At 38.6% G+C, this 21,779-nt stretch overlaps 1 protein-coding gene across 3 annotated transcripts in view; it reads left to right on the forward strand.

Annotated features, from left to right (window-relative positions):
• Nucleotides 1-21,779, forward strand: part of FBN1 (fibrillin 1) — a 192,673-nt gene that overhangs the window by 165,603 nt on the left and 5,291 nt on the right. For all 3 annotated transcript variants that reach the window (XM_075207977.1, XM_075207978.1, XM_075207979.1), the window contains exons 47-62: nucleotides 636-752; nucleotides 2,425-2,553; nucleotides 4,113-4,232; nucleotides 4,320-4,445; nucleotides 4,732-4,881; nucleotides 5,505-5,570; nucleotides 5,661-5,777; nucleotides 7,716-7,835; nucleotides 9,548-9,670; nucleotides 11,191-11,322; nucleotides 11,752-11,874; nucleotides 13,730-13,936; nucleotides 15,759-15,884; nucleotides 16,149-16,271; nucleotides 18,078-18,194; nucleotides 21,090-21,218. In XM_075207977.1, the coding sequence (XP_075064078.1) occupies nucleotides 636-752; nucleotides 2,425-2,553; nucleotides 4,113-4,232; nucleotides 4,320-4,445; nucleotides 4,732-4,881; nucleotides 5,505-5,570; nucleotides 5,661-5,777; nucleotides 7,716-7,835; nucleotides 9,548-9,670; nucleotides 11,191-11,322; nucleotides 11,752-11,874; nucleotides 13,730-13,936; nucleotides 15,759-15,884; nucleotides 16,149-16,271; nucleotides 18,078-18,194; nucleotides 21,090-21,218 (2,025 nt within the window). The remainder of the gene's footprint in view (nucleotides 1-635; nucleotides 753-2,424; nucleotides 2,554-4,112; nucleotides 4,233-4,319; nucleotides 4,446-4,731; nucleotides 4,882-5,504; nucleotides 5,571-5,660; nucleotides 5,778-7,715; nucleotides 7,836-9,547; nucleotides 9,671-11,190; nucleotides 11,323-11,751; nucleotides 11,875-13,729; nucleotides 13,937-15,758; nucleotides 15,885-16,148; nucleotides 16,272-18,077; nucleotides 18,195-21,089; nucleotides 21,219-21,779) is intronic.

Consider the following 21,779-nt stretch of genomic DNA (forward strand, 5'->3'; position numbering starts at 1 on the left):
TATGCGCAGTCAGTGACTTAAGTCACCATGTAGCAACTTTTTTTTTACAAAATAGAACAGTACATCTCCATTACTAAATCATCTTCTTTGTGCTCAGCATATGAAGCACAGTAGTTCAGGGGATCACCATAGCAGCTCCCTGTTAATAAAAGTGGAGATTATAGACCTGATCTATGTCAACATAAAATAACCATTTATCAGTTCCATAAGCATCGATACCCGCCACATACATGCAATTTTAATATAAGCGGTTCTGCCTTTTGGATAAACTTACACTTTATAATGAGTGAAGGTTGTTACACTAATGCGACTTCATTCCTCAGCGTTGTCACTAGTTAGTGAATTGATAGGCTGCATGCCCATGAATAGTGGTTCAGCCCACCAGATAGCTCTTTCCACCTTGTGTAGGCGATCAGCCCACTGAGATTCATGCCTTGTCATTTGAAATTAACTATTTTTTCACTATAATGTTTCTTTTGCACCTTTGTAAAGAAGATGAGACGTAATTATATATAATACTGTACAGTGATCTCTGAGGTTGATTCCTTTGTATAAAAACTGTTGCAGGAAACAGCATAATAAAGTAAATGTCTGTATCCATAAAATACATTTGTTTCTATGTTCTCTTCCTGCAGATATTAATGAGTGTGAAAGAGATCCTTGTGGAAATGGGACATGTAGAAACACAATCGGGTCTTACAACTGTCGCTGTCATGACGGCTTCATTCTGTCCCACAACAATGACTGCATAGGTAAGATGCTGATCACAGCTTAATCCAGTCGACTAGTTGTGGCATTCGCTTAGGGATTAAGAAACCATTGTTAAGCGAACCCCTTCAAGCCCTGATTGGATATGGGCAGCATTCCATTACCTTGACAGGCGTAATAAAAAATATTGATTGATATAATTGATTTCTTTTCATGTAAGCTTAGCTACAAAACTGCACTGTTTATGGGTATGTGCTCTATTGACTAATGTTGCTGGGCTGATTGGTGCATTCCTAACTAAATACAGACAGGGCACACTCATAAGCCTATTAGTTTTCCTAACTGCAAAATCTAGTTTCCTGGGATGCGATATGGTTAGCAGATGATACAAAACTCAGAACCTCTTGCTCATCCAACACACCTGCAAACTGACTTTTTAGTCAAACACTCAAGTGAAGCATGTGATAAGGACAGCTGCAATGTCCCCCTCTTGATTGATTTAAGACATAATGTTTTCATTGAGGCACAGTGGTTAGCGTTGCTGTTTCCCACCATCCAAATACATATTGGGAGGTTAATTGGCTTCTGACAAAATTGACTTTGGTGTGTTGTGTTTCTGTGGTATAGAACTTAGACTCATAAGCTTAAATGAAGCAGGGATTGTTGTGAGTGATTAAATATTCTCTGGAAAGCGCTGCGTAATATGTATGCATTATATAGATAGGTAATATAAAGGGTAATATATTATCCTCTACTGAGCTGTATTTTAGGTGAACATATATACTGAAATGGGTATGGTGACAATTATTTGACAACAAGAAGAACTTTAAAAGCATCAATACAGTTTTATACAGTTGTAGAGAGCTCTCTGTGAAGCTCAAAAACACTTAGCTCTACCACCCAACTTCCATCCAACTGTGGCCATGTCAGAATCAGGCGTGACCACAACTCCACAGGGGGCGTGCCTAGTGGTTCTGAAGCGCTAGCCTGCCCTTAATCCTCGTCCCCTAAAATCACACATGTAGTTCTGCGCTCACCATTAGCAGGTATGGGCTTTGCTGTGCAGGGTGAGGTGGACGGATCATACCTCACAACATTTGGAACATCGAGAGACATACCCCTAACATTGAGACTGACCCACCTAAATTGGGACAGCTGGGAGGTTTGCGCTTCGAACATTCACAGTTGAGCAAACTTGTCTCATGATCTGTAGCTAAAGGGTTACAGACTGCACGGAGGCAGAACAATATCTATATTCCCTGCAGGAAGAGCCCCCTCTTTTTGTCCAGTCTCGCCAATATTTATTTTCGCCTACACTGAAGTCAGTAAAGTATTTTCTCTTTGAGGGTATTCCAAGTAGTAATTAAAAGTAAATGACCCATTGTATTGTTTCTGGATAATAGAATTCTCTTGATACAAATCATTGTGACAAATAGGTTTCTAAGTTCTTGTGGTCTATACACTAGTTCCCCTTGTTAATGTGGTTACACTTAGATCACATTTTCACTTGATGTTGAGAAATCTTAATATGCATTTATCAAATCACAGTTGTTTTCAGCAGCATAAAAATACCATATAGTTTGCTGAACATGCCATGTTGATGTTGCAGGATATAATGTATGATATTTGTGGGATAAAATAAATAGAAATAAAAATAAAGTTGTGAATTTGTTTTTAAATCAGTTTTAAAATATATATGTTGTGTTCTGCTTTCAGATGTAGATGAATGTGCCACCCTGAATGGTCAGTTATGTAGAAATGGACAGTGCATCAATATCATCGGCTCCTTCCAGTGCGTCTGCAATGAGGGATACGAGATGGCATCTGATGGGAGAACATGTATTGGTAAATATTAGAAATCGTTAAGTTTTTAGACTGATTTTGAATATAGGGGATTCGTAAAAGATGGATAACAGCAGAGTAATGCTGGGTACAAACCTATGCAATTATCATGCATATCACACGATTCAGATATTGCAAGAGTGTGTACGCTCCCATGATCATGTTTTATCATACCAAACACAGGGTATCTGTTAATTTGATTTTTTAAATTTCCCAAAAATCATGATCAACGATGGAACGGGAACGATGTCGGGCAAATGTGGAAGTGTGTATGCACTCATGCCCAGCAGTGTAGGCAGATATCTGCAGAGTCACTATCTTTTCAGCAGATGGTTATGAGAGATGAAGATCACAGATCAGAAGGTAAATCGTGTAGATGTGTGCACATGAATCGGCATGATCAGCGGGACTGTAAGTCACTGGTGAAATCTTTACAGAACTTGCATCTGCAGTAAGATTGCATAGGTGTGTACCCAGCTTAAGAGATGAAGAATCCCATGTATTTATAGATATGTTATTATTTATTTTACTACCTTGGATGTGATAGAGTTGTTCTTATGATAGATGTCAGTCAAAGGAGAAATTGATACCCTGCTACAAACAGCTGCCACAGAAACAGCTTATGTTGTGAGGTATTAGGTCTGAGGTGCAGGTATTAGTTAAGTGAAATTGTAGACTCAAGTAGGGGCTTGAGAAACTTTGTCCATAATTGCTAAATGCTTAAGTTATCTGAAGATAATTCTTACATATTTATCAAACATTTGCTATATATTTATTCAAAACTATATGCTTCACAACGTCAAGGTCAATGCAATGTACTCATTAAATCTAAGATAAGGAATGTTGTATTATTATGTTTTATCTAGTGGTGTCATATTATTGCCATCATACCTCCCTACAATGCAGAGGCCTGTTCTGTGCAAGCGCCAGTCTGGGGCATATGCACTGGATGTATGTGCTGCAAGGGCCATCCAATAATATCAATAGGTTACAGAGACTATATTTTAGTAGATGTTAGTCTAATAGCCGTACACTAACTCTACGTAAAATATCAACAGTTTATTTAGTTATATAACATGTCAAAGAGAACATGTAAATATAAACTTTAAAAGGAAAAAAATGTTTGGGTTACAACAGGATATTTTCACATTGGTTCTTAGAAAACATTAGCCATATAGGAACTATGTAATTCCTTCCTAATCTCTTCTATGAAAAATGGTCAAACACATTCATGCATTTCCTATGGTTAGCATTACAAATCAAACGAGTACTAACATAAGGTTAAAATATTGGATTACTTTTGAGTTTCTTAAAACTACCTGGATTTATGTGGACCTAGAATACATACACAAAAATGTGAAAATCTCTATCAATAAATGACATTATAAGTGGTGGTTTGATTGAACAATTACATTGCTTTACCACAAATGGGTGGGGAGACAATCTGAAATGACCTCAGCCGAATGAACAGATTTTATGACATATTGCTCAGCTGTGTATCACTGTCTTTGTTGTTTCTGAGAAAATGAAATGTTGATATTATGTAATTGTGTTCTTTTTAGATATCAACGAGTGCGTCCTTGATCCTGGGAAGTGTGCTCCGGGAACATGTCAAAATCTGGATGGCTCCTACCGCTGCATCTGTCCTCCCGGATATATTTTGAAAGATGACATATGTGAAGGTACATGGAACAAGCTTGTAAACTAAATATATAAATGTGACCTTCAAAACAAAAATCTTCCCTTGTAAAATGACTTTGTCTTTGCAGACATTGACGAGTGTGTGGAGGAGCCAGAGATCTGCGCTCTAGGGACTTGTAGCAATACTCCTGGCAGTTTCACCTGTCTGTGCCCAGAGGGTTTTGTCCTGTCGTCAACTGGAAGGCGATGCCAAGGTACAATCTTCAGTGCTTTCCTATAACAACTCTGTCAGTGCTGCCACATTTACCATAGCCAAACCTCACACTGTTAGCATTTGTAATGCCAAAATGACCACAGACCATAACAGTGGCACGTTGGCAGCGTCACTATACCGTAAGCTAAAACAATACATTTTTAGTTAGATGCAACCTGATTAAATGGACATATATTTATCACCCATGTCCTTGGTCCAAGTAGTTATGTACACTGTTAGGGTAATGTTAAGAGATGTCATGCACTTTTTTCCTTCCTTTTTAACAGATTTAAGAGTTGGATTCTGCTATGCTAAATTTGAAGATGGAAAGTGTATTTCCCCAAAGGCCCAAAATCACTCAAAACAGGAATGTTGCTGTGCAATGAAAGAGGCTGGATGGGGATTGCCGTGTGAATTATGCCCGGTGGAAGGAGATGGTATGCTCTAAATAAACACTAAACAATGCACTAGCACATATAAAGGAAAAGTGCAGTAAATCTTACAATTTACATTTAAATACAGAGCTTCTAATATTTTTTTTAACTTTATTATTTTTAGGGTATTGGTATTAAATATGTATTTTACAATGGCAGAAAGCACATTTATATCGTAGAACAATCAAGCAAAATAGAATAAATTCCCAGACAATCCCACAGGGAAACAATTACTCAGTACAACAAAACAGTTTTCCACCCACCAAAAGCTGGCGAGCGGTTCGTTTCAAATGCGCTTGAAAGCCGATCTTGGAAGAACATTTATAGATGTACATGATGTGATGTCCAAGTGAACACATTCCAAAGGAAATCATGAGAAACACTCATGCGGACAGTGCCAAGTTATTGCATGTTTGATCAAACTTTGTAAACCGCTGTCATTTTAACCCTTAATGGTTTAACATCAGTTGAAATCTCATAGGTTGCCTAGTTGTCCCTACTTGAAGTGATGACTTCTTATAAAGAGAGTTCACATGGAATATAGGACTGGTTGGTAGATAATTTGGATTATGTTGACCCTTCTTAGCTAAAGTAGTATAATAATTATTTACATGCTTTATTTAAAGAGGCTTTCCGAGAGGTTTGTCCATATGGATTTGGAGTGCTTGTCGGACCAAACGATGACCGAATCGGTAAGATGTAATATTAGGTAATAATAATATAACTGCAGGATCCCTCAGACCCAGGATTTACATTGAGGCTTTCTCCTTTCCTCCTTGCAGACATGGATGAATGTACTATTCCAGACAAATGCAAGAATGGGAAATGTATCAACACAGACGGTTCTTATCGGTGTGAATGTTCCTTTGGATATGTTCTTTCAGGGGATGAATGTATAGGTATGTTATAATTTAATATAAATAAATATAGCGGTGAAATTAGGGCGTGTAAAAATGGTTGTGTAAAAATTATATGTGACGTCTAACTATATAATACACAAGAGATTGATGTAATATTTATATAATTAGGAATTCTGGTTTTCAGTTTTAACTGAAAAAGTCTGAAAATGCCCCTGAAGGTGTTACTGGCAGTTAAAACTGAAATGCTTGAATTCTAATTTCCAGACAGTGTCCCCGCCGCAGCATTTGGAGATCTTGGACACTCTCCACCGCCACTTGTGCAAGTGTCCCTCCTACCACTACTGCTCCGCTCTTACACAGATATAACCAAATGATTTGCACCATTATAGGAGTAGGGCATCCAATTCCTGTTTCATCATTGACACTAATCGCTGTGGTCCTAGGAGCTTATGGTGGGTTCCAGGGAGATTCCAGATCCAAGGCTTTCCTCACACAGGATGGGGACCTCCTAGGCTCTTAGAACACTGCAATTACTGATTATGATTCTGAATAGTGATTATGAAACACAAAGTGGATGCACTGCTCATATAACTAAGAAGTGCGGGGTAGCAGTGGGGGCTGGAATATTGTTACCATACCAGAAACGAGGGTGGAAGGTTCCACAATACTGAGGGGAACCTGATTAACCACCGATCATCAAGTCTTTTATTTATTCATTACATTGGAGAAGCGGATAGTGAATCAGAAGAAAAAAACAAACATTTTCATACAAATTAAAATATATACATATTGGTGAGCAGGTAGGGGGGATAAAAAAAAATCACTTCCCGTCTCAAATAACATGATCTCCACTGGGATTCTGTCCCCTATCACCCTCCTCTCTCTTCCCTGGTACCATATAGCCTGGTATCATCCCTCCCTGACACCATCTTCCTGCAACTCTGTGCCCTTGGACCATGTCCCCATCTCCGCACAACCACCCCTGAATCCTGTGCTCTGCACAGTGATCCTGTACACTGACTTCCTCCCCTCTTCCCTTTTTAAAATAAAAACAAGGTAAACACCAAATTAGTATTAGTATTTTTTTTTGTGGCATCTTTACATATGAAAATGAAGATACAGAAATAATAAAAACTGAATTACTCAAAAAATAAACAGTGAAACTTGGAAACCCTATTTATAGTTGGATTATAATAATATTCCATAAGGAATACTTGTGTATGTTAACAAAATTATTATTACTTTTTTGTATGACACATGCAATTTTTATTCACGACTGTAAACAAACTATTTCAGGTAGTTTCCTTGTCACGCTGAGCTTACAATTTAGTTATTTGTGCCTAGGCCAAAAGACAAGAAACTGACATGTCCAAGTCAAAAGGCCGTGACACTGGGATTCTCTGTGTCCTTGTTATACAGTCAGTGACCTTAACAAAGAGATTACACCCTATTGCTGTTTTTAATTACATTTGAGGTCACCTCTGAGTTCCATGAACTCAATTAAAGCCTCTTAACCATATGCCTTCATGGCTTCAATGTTTGACTTCTATTAGCCGTATATTTGCACTGAAGTGTACATTATTTCATAGAAATATGAAATAAAATATTTATTCTAAGCAGAAGTTGCTTTATACAAAATACAGTTCTGCTATAGTGCATTAGAGCACGGTAAAACTAATATAACATTTGTTAGACAATATTCTGTTAAATAAAAGAGCAATAAAGGAATTGCATGGAAAGCGCTATTGTTTGTATGGGATGTTATATATAAAGTCCACAACTCTTTAAATCTTTATATATTTGACCCTATACTTTGAGCATAAATAAACATTTGGGAAGCTTACGTAACTGGTATAACATGGGCATCTATTACTTATGTGCAAATATATATAATTTTTATTTATGAAGTGAAAATGGTAGTGGAAGATTCATATGTTTTTGCCACTATTACTTAGAGCTGGTGACCCTGTTTTCTAGATACCGATGAATGCTCTTTGGGAAACCCATGTGGAAATGGAACTTGCAAGAATGTAATTGGTGGGTTTGAGTGCTCCTGCGAAGAAGGCTTTGAGCCAGGACCAATGATGACATGTGAAGGTAACTTCTAAATTACACTATTTAAAGGACATTACATGTGTCATTTACTGTAGCATAGAAAGCAAATCTCAGTTATAATTTTATTATGTACTGAGCAATGTATGTGTGAGCGCATACTCTCGAATTAAGAAAGAGCTTTCTATTCTTTACTAGCTTATTAGGGCTGGCAACGTTTTGTTTGGCCAGTCCATAAGACTGAATGTGCTTATCATCTGGCCTCCATGTGTATTGCATGCATAAAAAACTGGATTAACATATTTTTACAATACAGTAACATTGTTTTCATGGACCATCCAGAAGTCTGCATTACACTGAGTTGTCTTTTTTCGAACACATCATGTTGCATTATTCATCAAATAATCCTTTCAGCGCTGTCACGAGTAGGATTTACATTGATTCCTATCCCACATGTGGTCTGCCATCACTGTCAAATCTATGTCAGCTGGCGCTCTCTTCCATAGCGTTCAATGGCAGCCTACAACATCAGTTAGCCAGAAGGCCTCTTGGCCTTCTTGACACTAGATCTGTGCTTATGTACAAGGGGAAAGTGATCTCATAAACATTGCTTTCCCCATGCATCACAGTGACAGTGACATGCAGGAAGCTCCAGTGTCATGACCACCTTGAAACAGATGACTTTATGACCTTAAAATCTATGGTTTTGCTGGTTAATATAATCTATACCAGAAAAAAGTTTAAAAAAAAGAATTCAAGGAGGCGGTAGTGGAAAGTGGTAATTCATGGTGGTGGTAATAAAAGGAGAATATGTTGTTAGGGAAAGGGGGTGTAAGGTGGTAGTTATGAGGAAGGGGCAGAGTGTTCATCATCCTTGGCAATTTATAGAGCTGAGGAGAGTAGAGGGTAGAGTGTTATGCATGCAGCTGCCCCGCATTTATCTAGGCAAGGAGTGTCCTTTTCACAGCATTGACCTTCACTAGTCTCAGTCATGTCCTCCGACTCTTTATGATGCCTCTCTATTGGAAGGAGTCACAGTTACAGTAACGTGATTGGTTAATCAATACCCTATCACTTTTCTCTCAAAGTTTTCCCTCCAATAGAGAGGCATCGCCACTGAGAGAGGTCCATAATCTGCTGCAGCACTGTGGATGTGTTACTGTAATCCTCAGCATGGCTGCCCTGATTATAACTTCATCACTGGCCAGTCTTGGCTACTGCCATATAGATAGATTGCAGGTAGACCTCAGGACCAGTAGGCAGCCTGCTCAGTGTATCAACTGTGGCCCTCAAACAACATCGGGGACACCAGCTCCGAGGAAAGATACACCCAGACCCACTTGCCAGACCACCTCTGCTGCAATTACATTTTATTGCAATTTATTTCTTTATGTAGACATGTTAGCCAACCCTGTTGATCAATAGGTTACAATTGAACTTTACAGAGAATACAGTGTCTCTTTATACATGTTGTAATAACCATCAGTTTGTCAATAAAGGGATCACTTAAACTCCAATTTTCTTCTTATCTACTGATGCATTGAAAGGTTAACTTGCTGTAAGCTGTCATAGAAGAAGATAAACTGATAAAATAATATTCCCTAACCTGGTAAAGGGAGGTACTTGTGTTGGAGAAGTGACAAGGCAAGCTACTAATTCTACTGCCTACAAATATATTACACTCTTTAGTATAAGTCTCTTCTTTTATATCAGTATTTTCTTATAATATATTTTCTCAATTATGTTTCTGTTAACAGATGTTAATGAGTGCGCGCAAAATCCTTTGCTGTGCGCTTTCCGCTGTGTCAACACCTATGGTTCATATGAATGCAAGTGTCCATCTGGTTATGTGCTCAGAGAAGACAAGAGAATGTGCAAAGGTGAGTTTACCTGATTTGTTCAACTGGACCACAAAGGCTGGTGCTATCATGGCCGTATCTAGGGCTGTGCGAGAGGGGCGGCCACCCGGGCGCAAGTGTAATGGGGGGTGCAGGAAATGGATAGTTTACATTAATTAGTTTACAATTGAGAGTTGGGGTGATTCAAATTTACTTCTTGACCCAGACACTAACAGTTCTAGTTACTGCACTGGGTGCTATAATTCATTATTTTATTGCAATTACTGGTATACAGAATGGTGTATCCATGTGAGAAGATGGACGGGTGAACAGTGTGTAAAATCTTGATTGAAAAGCAATCTGTTTGACATGTGTATGCTATGGTACAACTAAAGTCCAGTTATCCTATCACTGTTCTACATTTGTAGTGATCAGAAAAATGTGTTTGAAGCAATCACTCATTTTTTTAATTTGAAAACAAGGTAATTTATAAATATATAATTGCAATGTGTTTGCCTCAGTTGACGTGATTGCATTGAAATTTCCTTGCTGGCTCGGGAATGATAAACTGTCAGCGTGCATGGTCAGCCTTAAGAATCATTTCCTATGAAACTGATTGAACCTCCTTCCCTCTAATCTGACTCACGTGTTATCTGTGCAGCCCTTTGTAGGAATAGATCCCCTTTGAAGATATTTGAATAAAGTTCTCACATCAAAGTCATGCTTCCGTTATTATTCTGAAAAATATATGAAGGTTAATAAAACCAATACATTGTTAATACAAATAATACATTTCTAATATGTTTAATAATTTACTGTACTATAAACTACCAAAGTGCTTAATGGTAATGCATCTGTAACATAGAAGAAAATATTATTTCTTTTGCATGGGTTACTAGTGTATGACAGGACCACCAACCTGGGGGAATTTCAGTTTCATGTCTAGATAACCTTATATTTTATCTATTATTGTATAATCAGCAATGTCTGATCCTAAATCATCTCTATGCTCCACTATGGACTAACCATAAAATATACACACACTTAGGGCTAGATTTACTAAGCTGCGGGTTTGAAAAAGTGGGGATGTTGCCTATAGCAACCAATCAGATTCTAGCTTTCATTTATTTAGTACCTTCTACAAAATGACAACTAGAATCTGATTGGTTACTATAGGCAACATCCCCACTTTTTCAAACCCGCAGCTTAGTAAATCTAGCCCCTAGAGACTAGCGTGGAGAGCAGGAAATATCATTGCTGGACAGATACAAGACACCAGTGGTTGCTATAGTCTGGAATGGGGGAATTTTAAGCTTCATTTATTTATTGGAATGCTACATTCCAGCTGCAACATTTGTTTTTACTCCTTGATAGTAACGATAACTATGTTTTTATGTTTGCCCTGACATATTTATGAAAGTGTACAAACTTTTGTATAAAATTTATTTTTTGTTTGATTTATATCTGTCGCTTCTGATGTTCAGTATGTATGTAATTATTTACACTACATTAGTATACAGCTTTAAGATTTGTAAACAGCACTGTTTCCTCTTGCTTTATAGATCAGGATGAGTGCGAAGATGGACTTCATGATTGTGAATCTAAACAGATGACCTGCAAGAATCTTATTGGAACGTTTATGTGTATATGTGGACCTGGGTACCAGCGTAGACCAGATGGTGAAGGATGTATGGGTAAGGAAGGTTATATTGAATATGTAATAGAAATTCTAGGTAACGAGAAGCAAACATACAGAGGCAAGTTTACGGACATTATAGCAAAGCAGGGCATAAAGCTTATAAGGTTATGAATACAACTGTATATTGTTCTCAGATATAAAAATCTGAACATGCAATTTTAAATAAATTATGTTGCCCAAGATGCGGAAACTTTTAACAATGCATAAATATGATCAAAATATGTATATTTGTTCTTTAAAGTAGAATGCTCTATGGAATAATGATTCTGTTTTTAGAACATTGTAGATGTCTTGCACATTACACAGTTTTAGTGCTAGCATACCCATTAGACATATTTGGTGTATATGTAATTTGACTGTGTAACTCAGTAATAGTGTTAGAATGTTTTGGCCCTTTTTAATGTGAGTGTTCTTGTTTCATAAGATCTGAATGAATGCAGTAAGCCTGGATTATGTGAAAATGGAAAATGTCTGAACACAGTGGGCAGCTACAAGTGTGAGTGCGCCGACGGATTTAATGCCAGCGCTACAGAGTCAGAATGTATTGGTGAGTATGAGAAGCATCGGGATGTTTCAAACCTTATCAGTGATCAAGGAGAAAATCAGATACAGTTAAATATCTCAATTTAAAGTTTACAAACTCTTTCAAATGATTTTCTAAACCAGCATTAGTGATCTACTTTCATACTCATTGATGTGTGTGTTTCCCTGTATCATTGCAGTTGTATATAGGAAATTAATTACCAACCTATACATTTGTACTCTATCAGCCACAGACATTTGCATAGTGTCCCCCTTTACTATTTATACTAACATTTTGTTGCAAGTGAATTGACCTTTAAAGATCTGCTCCCCTTTCACTTTCTAAATACATGTTGGGACTTATTTACAATTGGAAGTATATCATTTTATTTTGAATAAGATACTGCGCATGCACACACACAATACGTGGGTGGGGTGTGTATTGGCGATGACTACAAGAATGACACCGACTTAAACATCATGATGACCATCAATACAACAGTGAGTACATATCTACATACCATTATTTAGATGTACTGTATCTCCGGCAGCAGTTATACTCGTCACCTGTAAATTACGAATAGAGAAAATCCGGCAACTGCTAAGCTCGTCATTATAGTGCGATTGGTGGTTTTAAGGCGGCAATGGGTGGATCCGACGCTAGAATACATTATAGATCCGTTGGGTCCACCCATTGCCGCCTTAAAAGCGCCAATCGCACTGTGACCACTGTAAATGACGAGCTTAGCAGTCGACCGGATTTTCTCTATTTGCAATTTACAGATGACGGGTATAACTGGTGCCGGAGATACAGTACATCTAAATAATGGTATGTAGATATGTACTCACTGTCGTATTGATGGTCATCATGATCTTTAAGTCGGTGTCATTCTTGTTGTTATTGTAGTCATTGGGAAACTGACTACCGCTGCAATACGTTTGCATAATAACATTGTAAAGATGATTTTCTCTCTTGTGTATATGACACTTGATTACATTATTATATTGTGTACAAATAGGATAATGCGACTTTCACATTTACTAATAACACATCTCTATGTGGGGCGTAAGTATACTCACTTGTTACACCTGACGTGCGTCTGCAGCAAATATTAATGTTTTTTAAGCTGGCGTGCATCTGACTCAACATATACATGTAAGTATGCTTTATTTACATGTGTCGTTTCATACATACCTTTGGTACCGCAAATGCATCCAAAAGTACATGCGCCCTTTGTGTGCTTCAGTCATACTAGATAAAATAATTGGAGATATTTACAATTTTAGCCAGCAATTCTTAGCTCAGTACAACAAAAGTGACATCCGTCACAGTAAGTGCAATCTAATCTATCTAATATGTCCCTAAATGTGAGTGGGGCTACGGGTACAGTATGTCTACAACATTAATAAGCAGACCTTACTTTACATCATATTTATACTAAATAGATAAATATTTTTCCTGTGCTTTTCTTCATGTAAAATACAGAATGTCCAAATAGATTGGTAGCATTACATCCCGGGCCGATCCGGGGATCTCTCTGCTATCAGTACTATGCAAGCTGTCTTCACAGTCAGCCCTATTTCACAGCCAGTACCCTGGAGATGTTGGTCCCTCCACTTCCATCTCTGCTTCATTGGCTGGCCTGCACTCCAGCTGCTAGGACAGACACTCACAATCACTATTGCAGCAAATACTAGCTCAGTACTGTACTCCACCCACAGTAATACTTGCCGGCAAAGTAAATAATTATAATAATAAATAGTTAGCATTTCATGGTAGTAGATGTATAGGTATTTATATGTTTAAATACAATTAAAATTGATGGCAAAATTCCCTGAGATTTACTGAGCCAATAATTACATGTTTTTATCTGTTACAGACAACAGGCTGGGATATTGCTTCACAGAAGTATTACATACCATGTGCCAGCTTGGATCCTCCACACAGAATTCTGTCACCAAGTCTGAATGTTGTTGTAATGCCGGCAGGGGCTGGGGTATTACATGCGAGATCTGTCCCTTCCCTGGCACCGTTCAATTTAAAAAGCTTTGCCCATACGGACGAGGGTACACGACTGGAGGAGAAGGTATGTATCTTTATGTCAGATACACCTAATAATTAAATGGAACCAGGGCAGCCAACAAAAATTTGGGACCCCGGTACAGCAAATTTTTTAACCCACAACCCCCCCCTCCACATAATGTTGGGTGCGTGGTCAACATGGGCATGGCTGCACTTCTTTAGACATGACATATTGGTGGAAATTCAGTTGCCAGCGATGTGACACGCAGACATTGCGCAGCGCACATTGCCGCCAATTACGTATGTAGAAATCTCCGCTCATTTGCCCTCGCACACCATAGAGGTGCAAGGAAAATGGGAGGAGATTTCTATCGGATCTCCGCTGCAAAGTGTCCCGCGGACATGCCGGAGATACTTCGCGGCTAATTGAATTTCTCCATTATGTATTAAAATGGTGTTACTATCACCTACCTGTTATTACAGCTTTCACAACCTGGTACTGGATTCTTGCATGGATCCTGGAATGTTGGGAGCTGTTGGAAAATGTAAATATGGAAAAGCAACCAATAAGTGAACACCGTACATAACACAGATCATGCAGTATATAATACATACATTATAATAAAATATTACATTTATTACACCCTCCCCAGCCACATCACGCCACCCCTCAACTACATCACGCATCATGCCACCCCCCAGACACATCACCCATCACACCACCCCCAGACATATCATGAAACCCCCCAGTTATATTATCATGCCACTCCCCGGGCACATTACGATCCCCCTCAAGACATATTACAACCCCCTCAAAGACAAATTACAAACCCCCCCCCAGACATATTACAAACCCCCAAAGACACTTATAATCCCCGACACATTATGACACCCCCCCAAACGCATTATAACCCCATTACGACATATAACCTCCTAGCCCACTGTACTTACCTATACTGCTGATAGAAAGCGTCCTGCAGAGCAAGCTAGGATCTCCAAATCTCCTGAGATTACGAAATATTGCGAGATTTGAAGCTCCTGGCTTACGCTGCAGGCTGCTGAGTCCTTACACACTGTCCGTGGACCACTTCTCCGCTCCCCCCCCCCCCCACTCGTGGGTGTGCACGCGCGTGCCTGCACACACCCACGGCCACAACAAGGTACTTTAAAAATTTTCTAGCATAGTGCTCCTGTGGGGCCCCAGGCCCCCCAGGCAGCCCGGACCCGGGTAATTTGCACCCGTCCCACTGCTCTCTCGGCGCCCCTGATTGGAATATAACAAGTATAGGACTTTACAATTCAATAGATGGTTTAACTTCTTAATCCACATCTTAAAAACGCAGCAAATGATGTTGTCCTTAATGAAAACTTTATGTAAATTGAAAAAAAAAATAGACAGAAATTGTCTTGTAAGTCATTTCCTAGCTCTTTCGTTAATTAGAAGCATTTATAATATAATATTCTTTACTGCACCATAATACAGATCTCTCTGGTACATACTCAAGTAGATCATTATTTTGAGAACTGCGATTTCTGGTTTCACCTCCTTATATTGAAGATCATGAGAAGTGTTTTTGTAAGTGATATGATCCTGGGAGTAATTTTGTCCGCTTTCCACTGGAGAATTAGATTGTGTTGAAATGTGTAATATGGGTTGAAGGGAACAGAGGCAAGAATTCCAAACTGTAAAAGTAGAATTCCAGTATGCACAGATGTGTAACTTGTACATCCAACAATAAATCATTTTCCTACCAATAGAACCATATGTCTGACAGCCTTTTATACATTCTAATGAAGCATCACAATGTTATATGTTTGACCACTGTATAAAGACTTTCCATGTCATTGTATAATATTAATATGTCCTATATTCTTCTGCTACTCAGATATAGATGAGTGTCATGTGCTACATGGAATCTGTCGCAATGGACAATGTGTCAATGAGAGAGGAACGTACAAATGTGTATGCAACCCAGGTTATACCCCAGATATGACTGGTACCTCCTGCATAGGTACGTTGGCAAATACACAGAGGACTCGGTTAGTGATTTATTCTGTACAGTCCACTTCTGTGGCTCTGAATTGTGATACATTGTTAATGCGATGAGAGGTGATTTCTTATATTTGCATGGATCACCATTTGTTGGACTGGTGTCTCGGCTCCTCAACAATAGACTTCAAACATTAACTTCATGTTTGTGGTGCTGAGCTGATTTGTGATGTATTTTTGGTTCTTTTATCCATATACTCATTACAGAATTACATTGTTGTTACAGATCTAGATGAATGCATTCAGTCTCCCAAACCATGCAACTTCCTCTGCAAAAATACTGATGGAAGTTTCCAGTGTTCCTGCCCTCGTGGATACATTTTGCAAGAGGACGGGAGAAGCTGCAAAGGTACAGTACAGATTGTTTGAATGAATGAGTTAGGTGTGTGACGGCAGGACTGGGCACAATCATTGCTACAATGTGTTAATAAAGTCTCTGCCCGTGGAATAGATTAGTCCTTATCTGGCACAGACCCTTGTATATATGCTCTAGTACACAAACTAATGATACAGGGAGTGTCAGTTATAACACTAAATAGAAACAATTGTTTTATTAAATTTCAGAACATATAGATAGACATAGTAAAGACATAACATTGTCACTGGATGGAAACATCATCATCATCATCAATTTATATAGCGCCACTAATTCCGCAGCGCTGTACAGAGAACTCATTCACATCAGTCCCTGCTGCATTGGAGCTTACAGTCTAAATTCCCTCATATAGACACACACTCACACACAGACAGAGAGGGAGACAGACAGGGAGAGACTAGGGTCAATTTTGATAGCAGCCAATTAACCTACCAGTATGTTTTTTGGAGTGTGGGAGGAAACCGGAGAACCCGGAGGAAACCCACGCAAACACAGGGAGAACATACAAACTCCACACAGATAAGGCCATGGTTGGGAATCGAATTCATGACCCCAGTGCTGTGAGGCAGTAGTGCTAACCACTAGGCCACTGTGCTGCCCTAAGGAATATATGCTTAGCCACAGAATGAAATGATGTGCTTGATTTATAAGTTTATTGAAGCCTTTGACAGGTTCATTATGCATTTGTCTTTCGATACTGTTCAGTTGCTTTCCAGAATTCTATCTATAGGACAAGCTCTTCTTTGTGTAGTCGTATAACTGGTCTGGTAGAGATGTATAAATCATACTTGCCAACTTTTCCTTTTTGGCTTCAGGGAGATCCCGGGGGAGGTGGGCATGGGGGAGCAGGGCTTAACGAAGCGCATCATTTTGGACTTGCCCCCTAAACGATTGTCACAATTTTGACTAATTACCACTTATCTATTCCTGGGGCGAGAACCGGGAGGTTGCCATGCTCTCCTGGGAGCCTGAGAGGTCTCGCAGAAATGCGGGAGTCTCCCGGACATTCCGGGAGAGTAGGCAACTATGCGTTAAAGAAAAGCAGCTAATGAATCTCTAGAGACTGAAGTGTCTTTTACATTTCTGTCTCCATTACTGAAATCATGTTGTCTTACCTGTCAGTCTTTGTTTAAATCTTGGACTCCATGAAAATGGCCACCTCCAAAGTCATCAATACATTGACATAGGACACAATTTCTGAATCGTGTCATCATGCCACAAATGGCGAAGCCAACTACGTCTTGTACTGGCTCAGCATCATTGAGAATGCCAGACTCTTCAGGGAGTCAGGGAGATCACCCCTATTTCAGGGAGTCTCCCTGACATTCAGGGAGAGTTGGCAAGTATGGTTTAAATTATCATTGTAACATTTACTATCACAAAATATACAATGATATATTCTACAGTCATGTATGTAACATGGTATGACTAAAATATAGATATGGGTACTATGGAAAATAAAAGACTATAAAACAAACCTGTCACATAAACATCACATTTGTTCCCAAGTGAGGAGTGCAGGGGAAACACTGTTTGTTTGCTAACTGCACAGTGCATAAGGCACTATGTATTAAAACAATATCGTCCGAGGGTTCTCTACAGTCTATACTGTACTTGAAATATAGACACTGAGCACTTGCAAGACAGATTTTTGTAACCTTCCACAATGACATATAGAAGAACAAGTGACAATACCTAGACATATGGGTCACTTTATACAATAGTTTCATAAATGTTGTATTTCAAACTCCAATAATAATGTCTTTATTTCCTTGTCAGATCTTGATGAATGCGCAACCAAGCAACATAATTGCCAGTTTATTTGTGTCAACACTATGGGAGGATTTACATGCAAATGTCCCCCTGGATTCACACAGCATCATACTGCTTGTATTGGTAAGTGCATCAGAGCCAAATGTCTACTGTACCTTAATCCCCTATGTTACAGAACCTGCTGTACCAGGAGGGCAGTAGTGCAACTACAGTAACTAATCAGAAACAGTGTCATTGTGCGTGTGATCGCCATAGATGGCATTGTGCGCACTCATTCCACGCTTCCTAAAATGCCAAACAGGCTGTGTTATACTTCTTTGGTTATTTCCTAATCGCTATATAAAAGTATTTGTTTTTAATTTCCATTCCTTAAATAATTCTGTTATTTTCAGTTTTCTATTAATAGTAACACTTTACAAACTTTCTCAAACTTTTTACATGCCCCAGAGAAACTATGGGGCTATGGTTTAAATACAGTCAGGAACATTCTGATATATCATATGATTTTATTTAATGGGCTAGACCTCACATAATAAGTCATGTTAAGTGGTTACTAATTAATTACTTCAATAAAACGTATGGTGGAATGAACCAAGTTATACGGAGCATTCTATTGTATATTATACTGAGGTTGTAAAATTAGAAACATATAACTCAATCCATTAGAAACAGCACAGTCTTCAAAGAGGCATTTTACTTATTCTATAAATAAATATTAGAGTTATTTACATAGTAACATAGTAACATAGTTGATGAGGTTGAAAAAAGACACCAGTCCATCAAGTTCAACCTATTTTGGATCTCCTGCGATCCTGCACTTATATTTGAAATTAATCCAGAGTAGGCAACCGTCCATCTGTTTCAATTTTGAAAATCCCCCCAGACTCAATATTGCAATCCAATTTTTACCCTATATCCACTACTATCCTTTATTTTAAATTAACGGTCGTATCCCTGGATACACCTTTCCGCTAAAAATTTGTCTAACCCTTTCTTAAACATATCTATTGAATCTGCTATCACAACCTTCCCTGGCAATGAATTCCATATCTTGACTGCCCTTACTGTAAAGAACCCCTTCCTTTGCTGGTTGTGAAATTTCCTCTCCTCTAACCTTAGGGGATGACCACGTGTCCTGTGTATGGTCCTTGGGGTAAAAAGTTCCCATGAAAGCTCTCTGTATTGACCCCTAATGTATTTGTACATAGTAATCATATCTCCCCTTAGACGCCTCTTTTCTAAATTTCTATATTATGAAATAAAATGGCTGAATTGAATTTCATTAAATTATGATTGAGTGGTAATATTTAAACTATATCCAGATTTGATAGCCTTCCTGACCAACATCCAGTGGATCTATATTGGAATTTGGTCCGGCATAAGATATAGGGACTATTTAGCTGACTGTGTCCGTGTGTGTTTCGGGAGTTTTAAACATTTTCTTCGGCAAAAACTGGGATTGTCCTGGTAAAACTGGATACACATAACCTAGACATGTTTTTCACTCACTGAATCTGTAATGTGTTCCTTCATAATCACAATGTTTAATTCTACCTATGCCAAAACACAATTTACTGCCAGGTTTCTCCTGCCGCAATTAGGGGACCATGGATTTAAGCATCTCACTCTAGGGGGTAAATGTATCAAGCTGCGATTTTGAATTTACAGTGATTTTCTTGGGTGAGTTTAAAATCGCCGATTTATTAACCGGCAATTTCATGTAAAATCACCGGAGATGTGTTTCTTTCAAAATCACCATTTTGCAAACTCGCCCGAGTTTGAATTCAATATCGCCAGATACAACACGCTGCTTTCTATAGGCGAGATTATCAAACACATCACTGTTACACTGCAGGGTAATGTTAATATAACAAGAGGCACAATGGAGATTTCAACAAACCGTCTTTTTTGTTGTAGGGGGCCAGAGTGATTATGAATTTTCTTACAGGGGACAATTTATTTTAAGAATAAATTAGTAGCCCAAATGTAATTATAAATTAAGTGTAAGTGGTTTTTTTTTGTATTGGTTTGTTTTTATTACAGTGGCTTACTATGTCATCACCAGTGGGGCAATATTTATATTTTTATGATACGGCAACACTTTAACTTTCCAGATGGGGACACCATTAAAAGCTTACTTGTGACACTACAAGTGTCAGCATGCACAGGAGCACTTGTAGTGTCACAAGTCTGTACTTTAAATGAAAAAAATCAGGAGGTTTTTCCACCAGGCAGGTGGTGGGTCCCTCCAGGTACATTAGTATGATATCTCCAAGGAACTAAATGTAGTCTTTCATCCCTCACATTTAGGGTGGCTTTGGGACATGCCTACAATGACTGTATCCACCATTTGGCAGAGTAGATTATAACTTTTGACTTACCATTAATTTGTTTTCTCCAAGGTATATGGTGAAAACTCAGACACTTCCACTAATGAATTACGTTACAATTAGCTGATTTCTTCATTTCTGTTGCTTTGCTGGCATCAACATAGTAAATGTAAGAACTGAGGGTGTAGTGCCCTGTCTCCTACAGTGAGAATCTTAGTCCCCATCATGTCTTTGTCCTCCATTATGTCTTGGAGAAAGAGATTTAAGTGTAATAAAAAATATTATTTTATATTTTTACATGACATTGGCCGTTTGACATTTTTTGGTAAATAAATTAGCAATTATTTGGGGCTGTCGTTAAGATCATTAAACTGTGGGAAAAGTGTTTTTGGGGACAGTGTAGCATTACTATCTGAGATACCGATTATTTTTAAGGATATATATTCACAATGTCACAGGGCATAAGATACTCAGAATACATAAAGTGTGTTGAGACATTATTTATGGATACAACAGCTCTTGTTATATTGATTGATAATGACCAGTGGTCTAAAGACAAAACACTCCCACTTTTCAGCATTGAACTAGCTCTATTCAATTATTTCCAGAGTTTATTCTATTAAAAGAAACAACATGTTTGCTTAGGTCCCCAGTCATTGGGTCTTTTCTTTCTCCCATGTTATTTTAGATAACAACGAGTGTGCTTCAGAAATGAGCTTATGTGGTGCTAAAGGTGTTTGCCAGAATACTCCTGGAAGTTATACTTGTGAATGTCAGCGTGGATTTTCCCTAGATCAGAGTGGAGCAGCATGTGAAGGTATTGTACTTACTGTGAAGAGGCCTACTCACTTTATCCTATAGCACTGCTGATACTGAACATGCCCGAAGCAAATTCATTTGCTATAGACATATTTTATATATCATTTAGAAGCACATTTAAACATTTTGTTTTATTTGGCAGCTTCCCGAGCTGATGGTTCCTTAAAATACGTAGCCCACGAGAATATAGGCGTTTTCCGTTTTGGGGGATCTTTTTGCCTTTTGCTTTGTCCTTTGTTCTAAACACATCCTAATTCCCTTCAGGCTCCAAAGTGTCATGTAACTGAGCTGTAAAAACAACACTTCCGTGTCCGTTAATCTTGCCAAGACTGCGCCCTTTGGGGCTGCCTGTTTCTGAGGTCCCAAGTGGGGCACTGCTAGCTGAAACAGGAGCTTGTCCATGTTGTTAGGGCAGTCAAGAGAAACATCACTGTTTATTTGTACAGGAGCTCTCTCCTCAGTGAGAGGAGAGATGGCGGATGCTGTACATGCTGTATTGTCTGGCTAAACTGGCCACCTATGACTGTTGGCCAAAACAGAATGACCGTCAAAGAATTCT

The sequence above is a fragment of the Mixophyes fleayi genome, chromosome 4 (genome assembly GCF_038048845.1).
Source record: "Mixophyes fleayi isolate aMixFle1 chromosome 4, aMixFle1.hap1, whole genome shotgun sequence".
NCBI lineage: Eukaryota > Metazoa > Chordata > Amphibia > Anura > Limnodynastidae > Mixophyes > Mixophyes fleayi.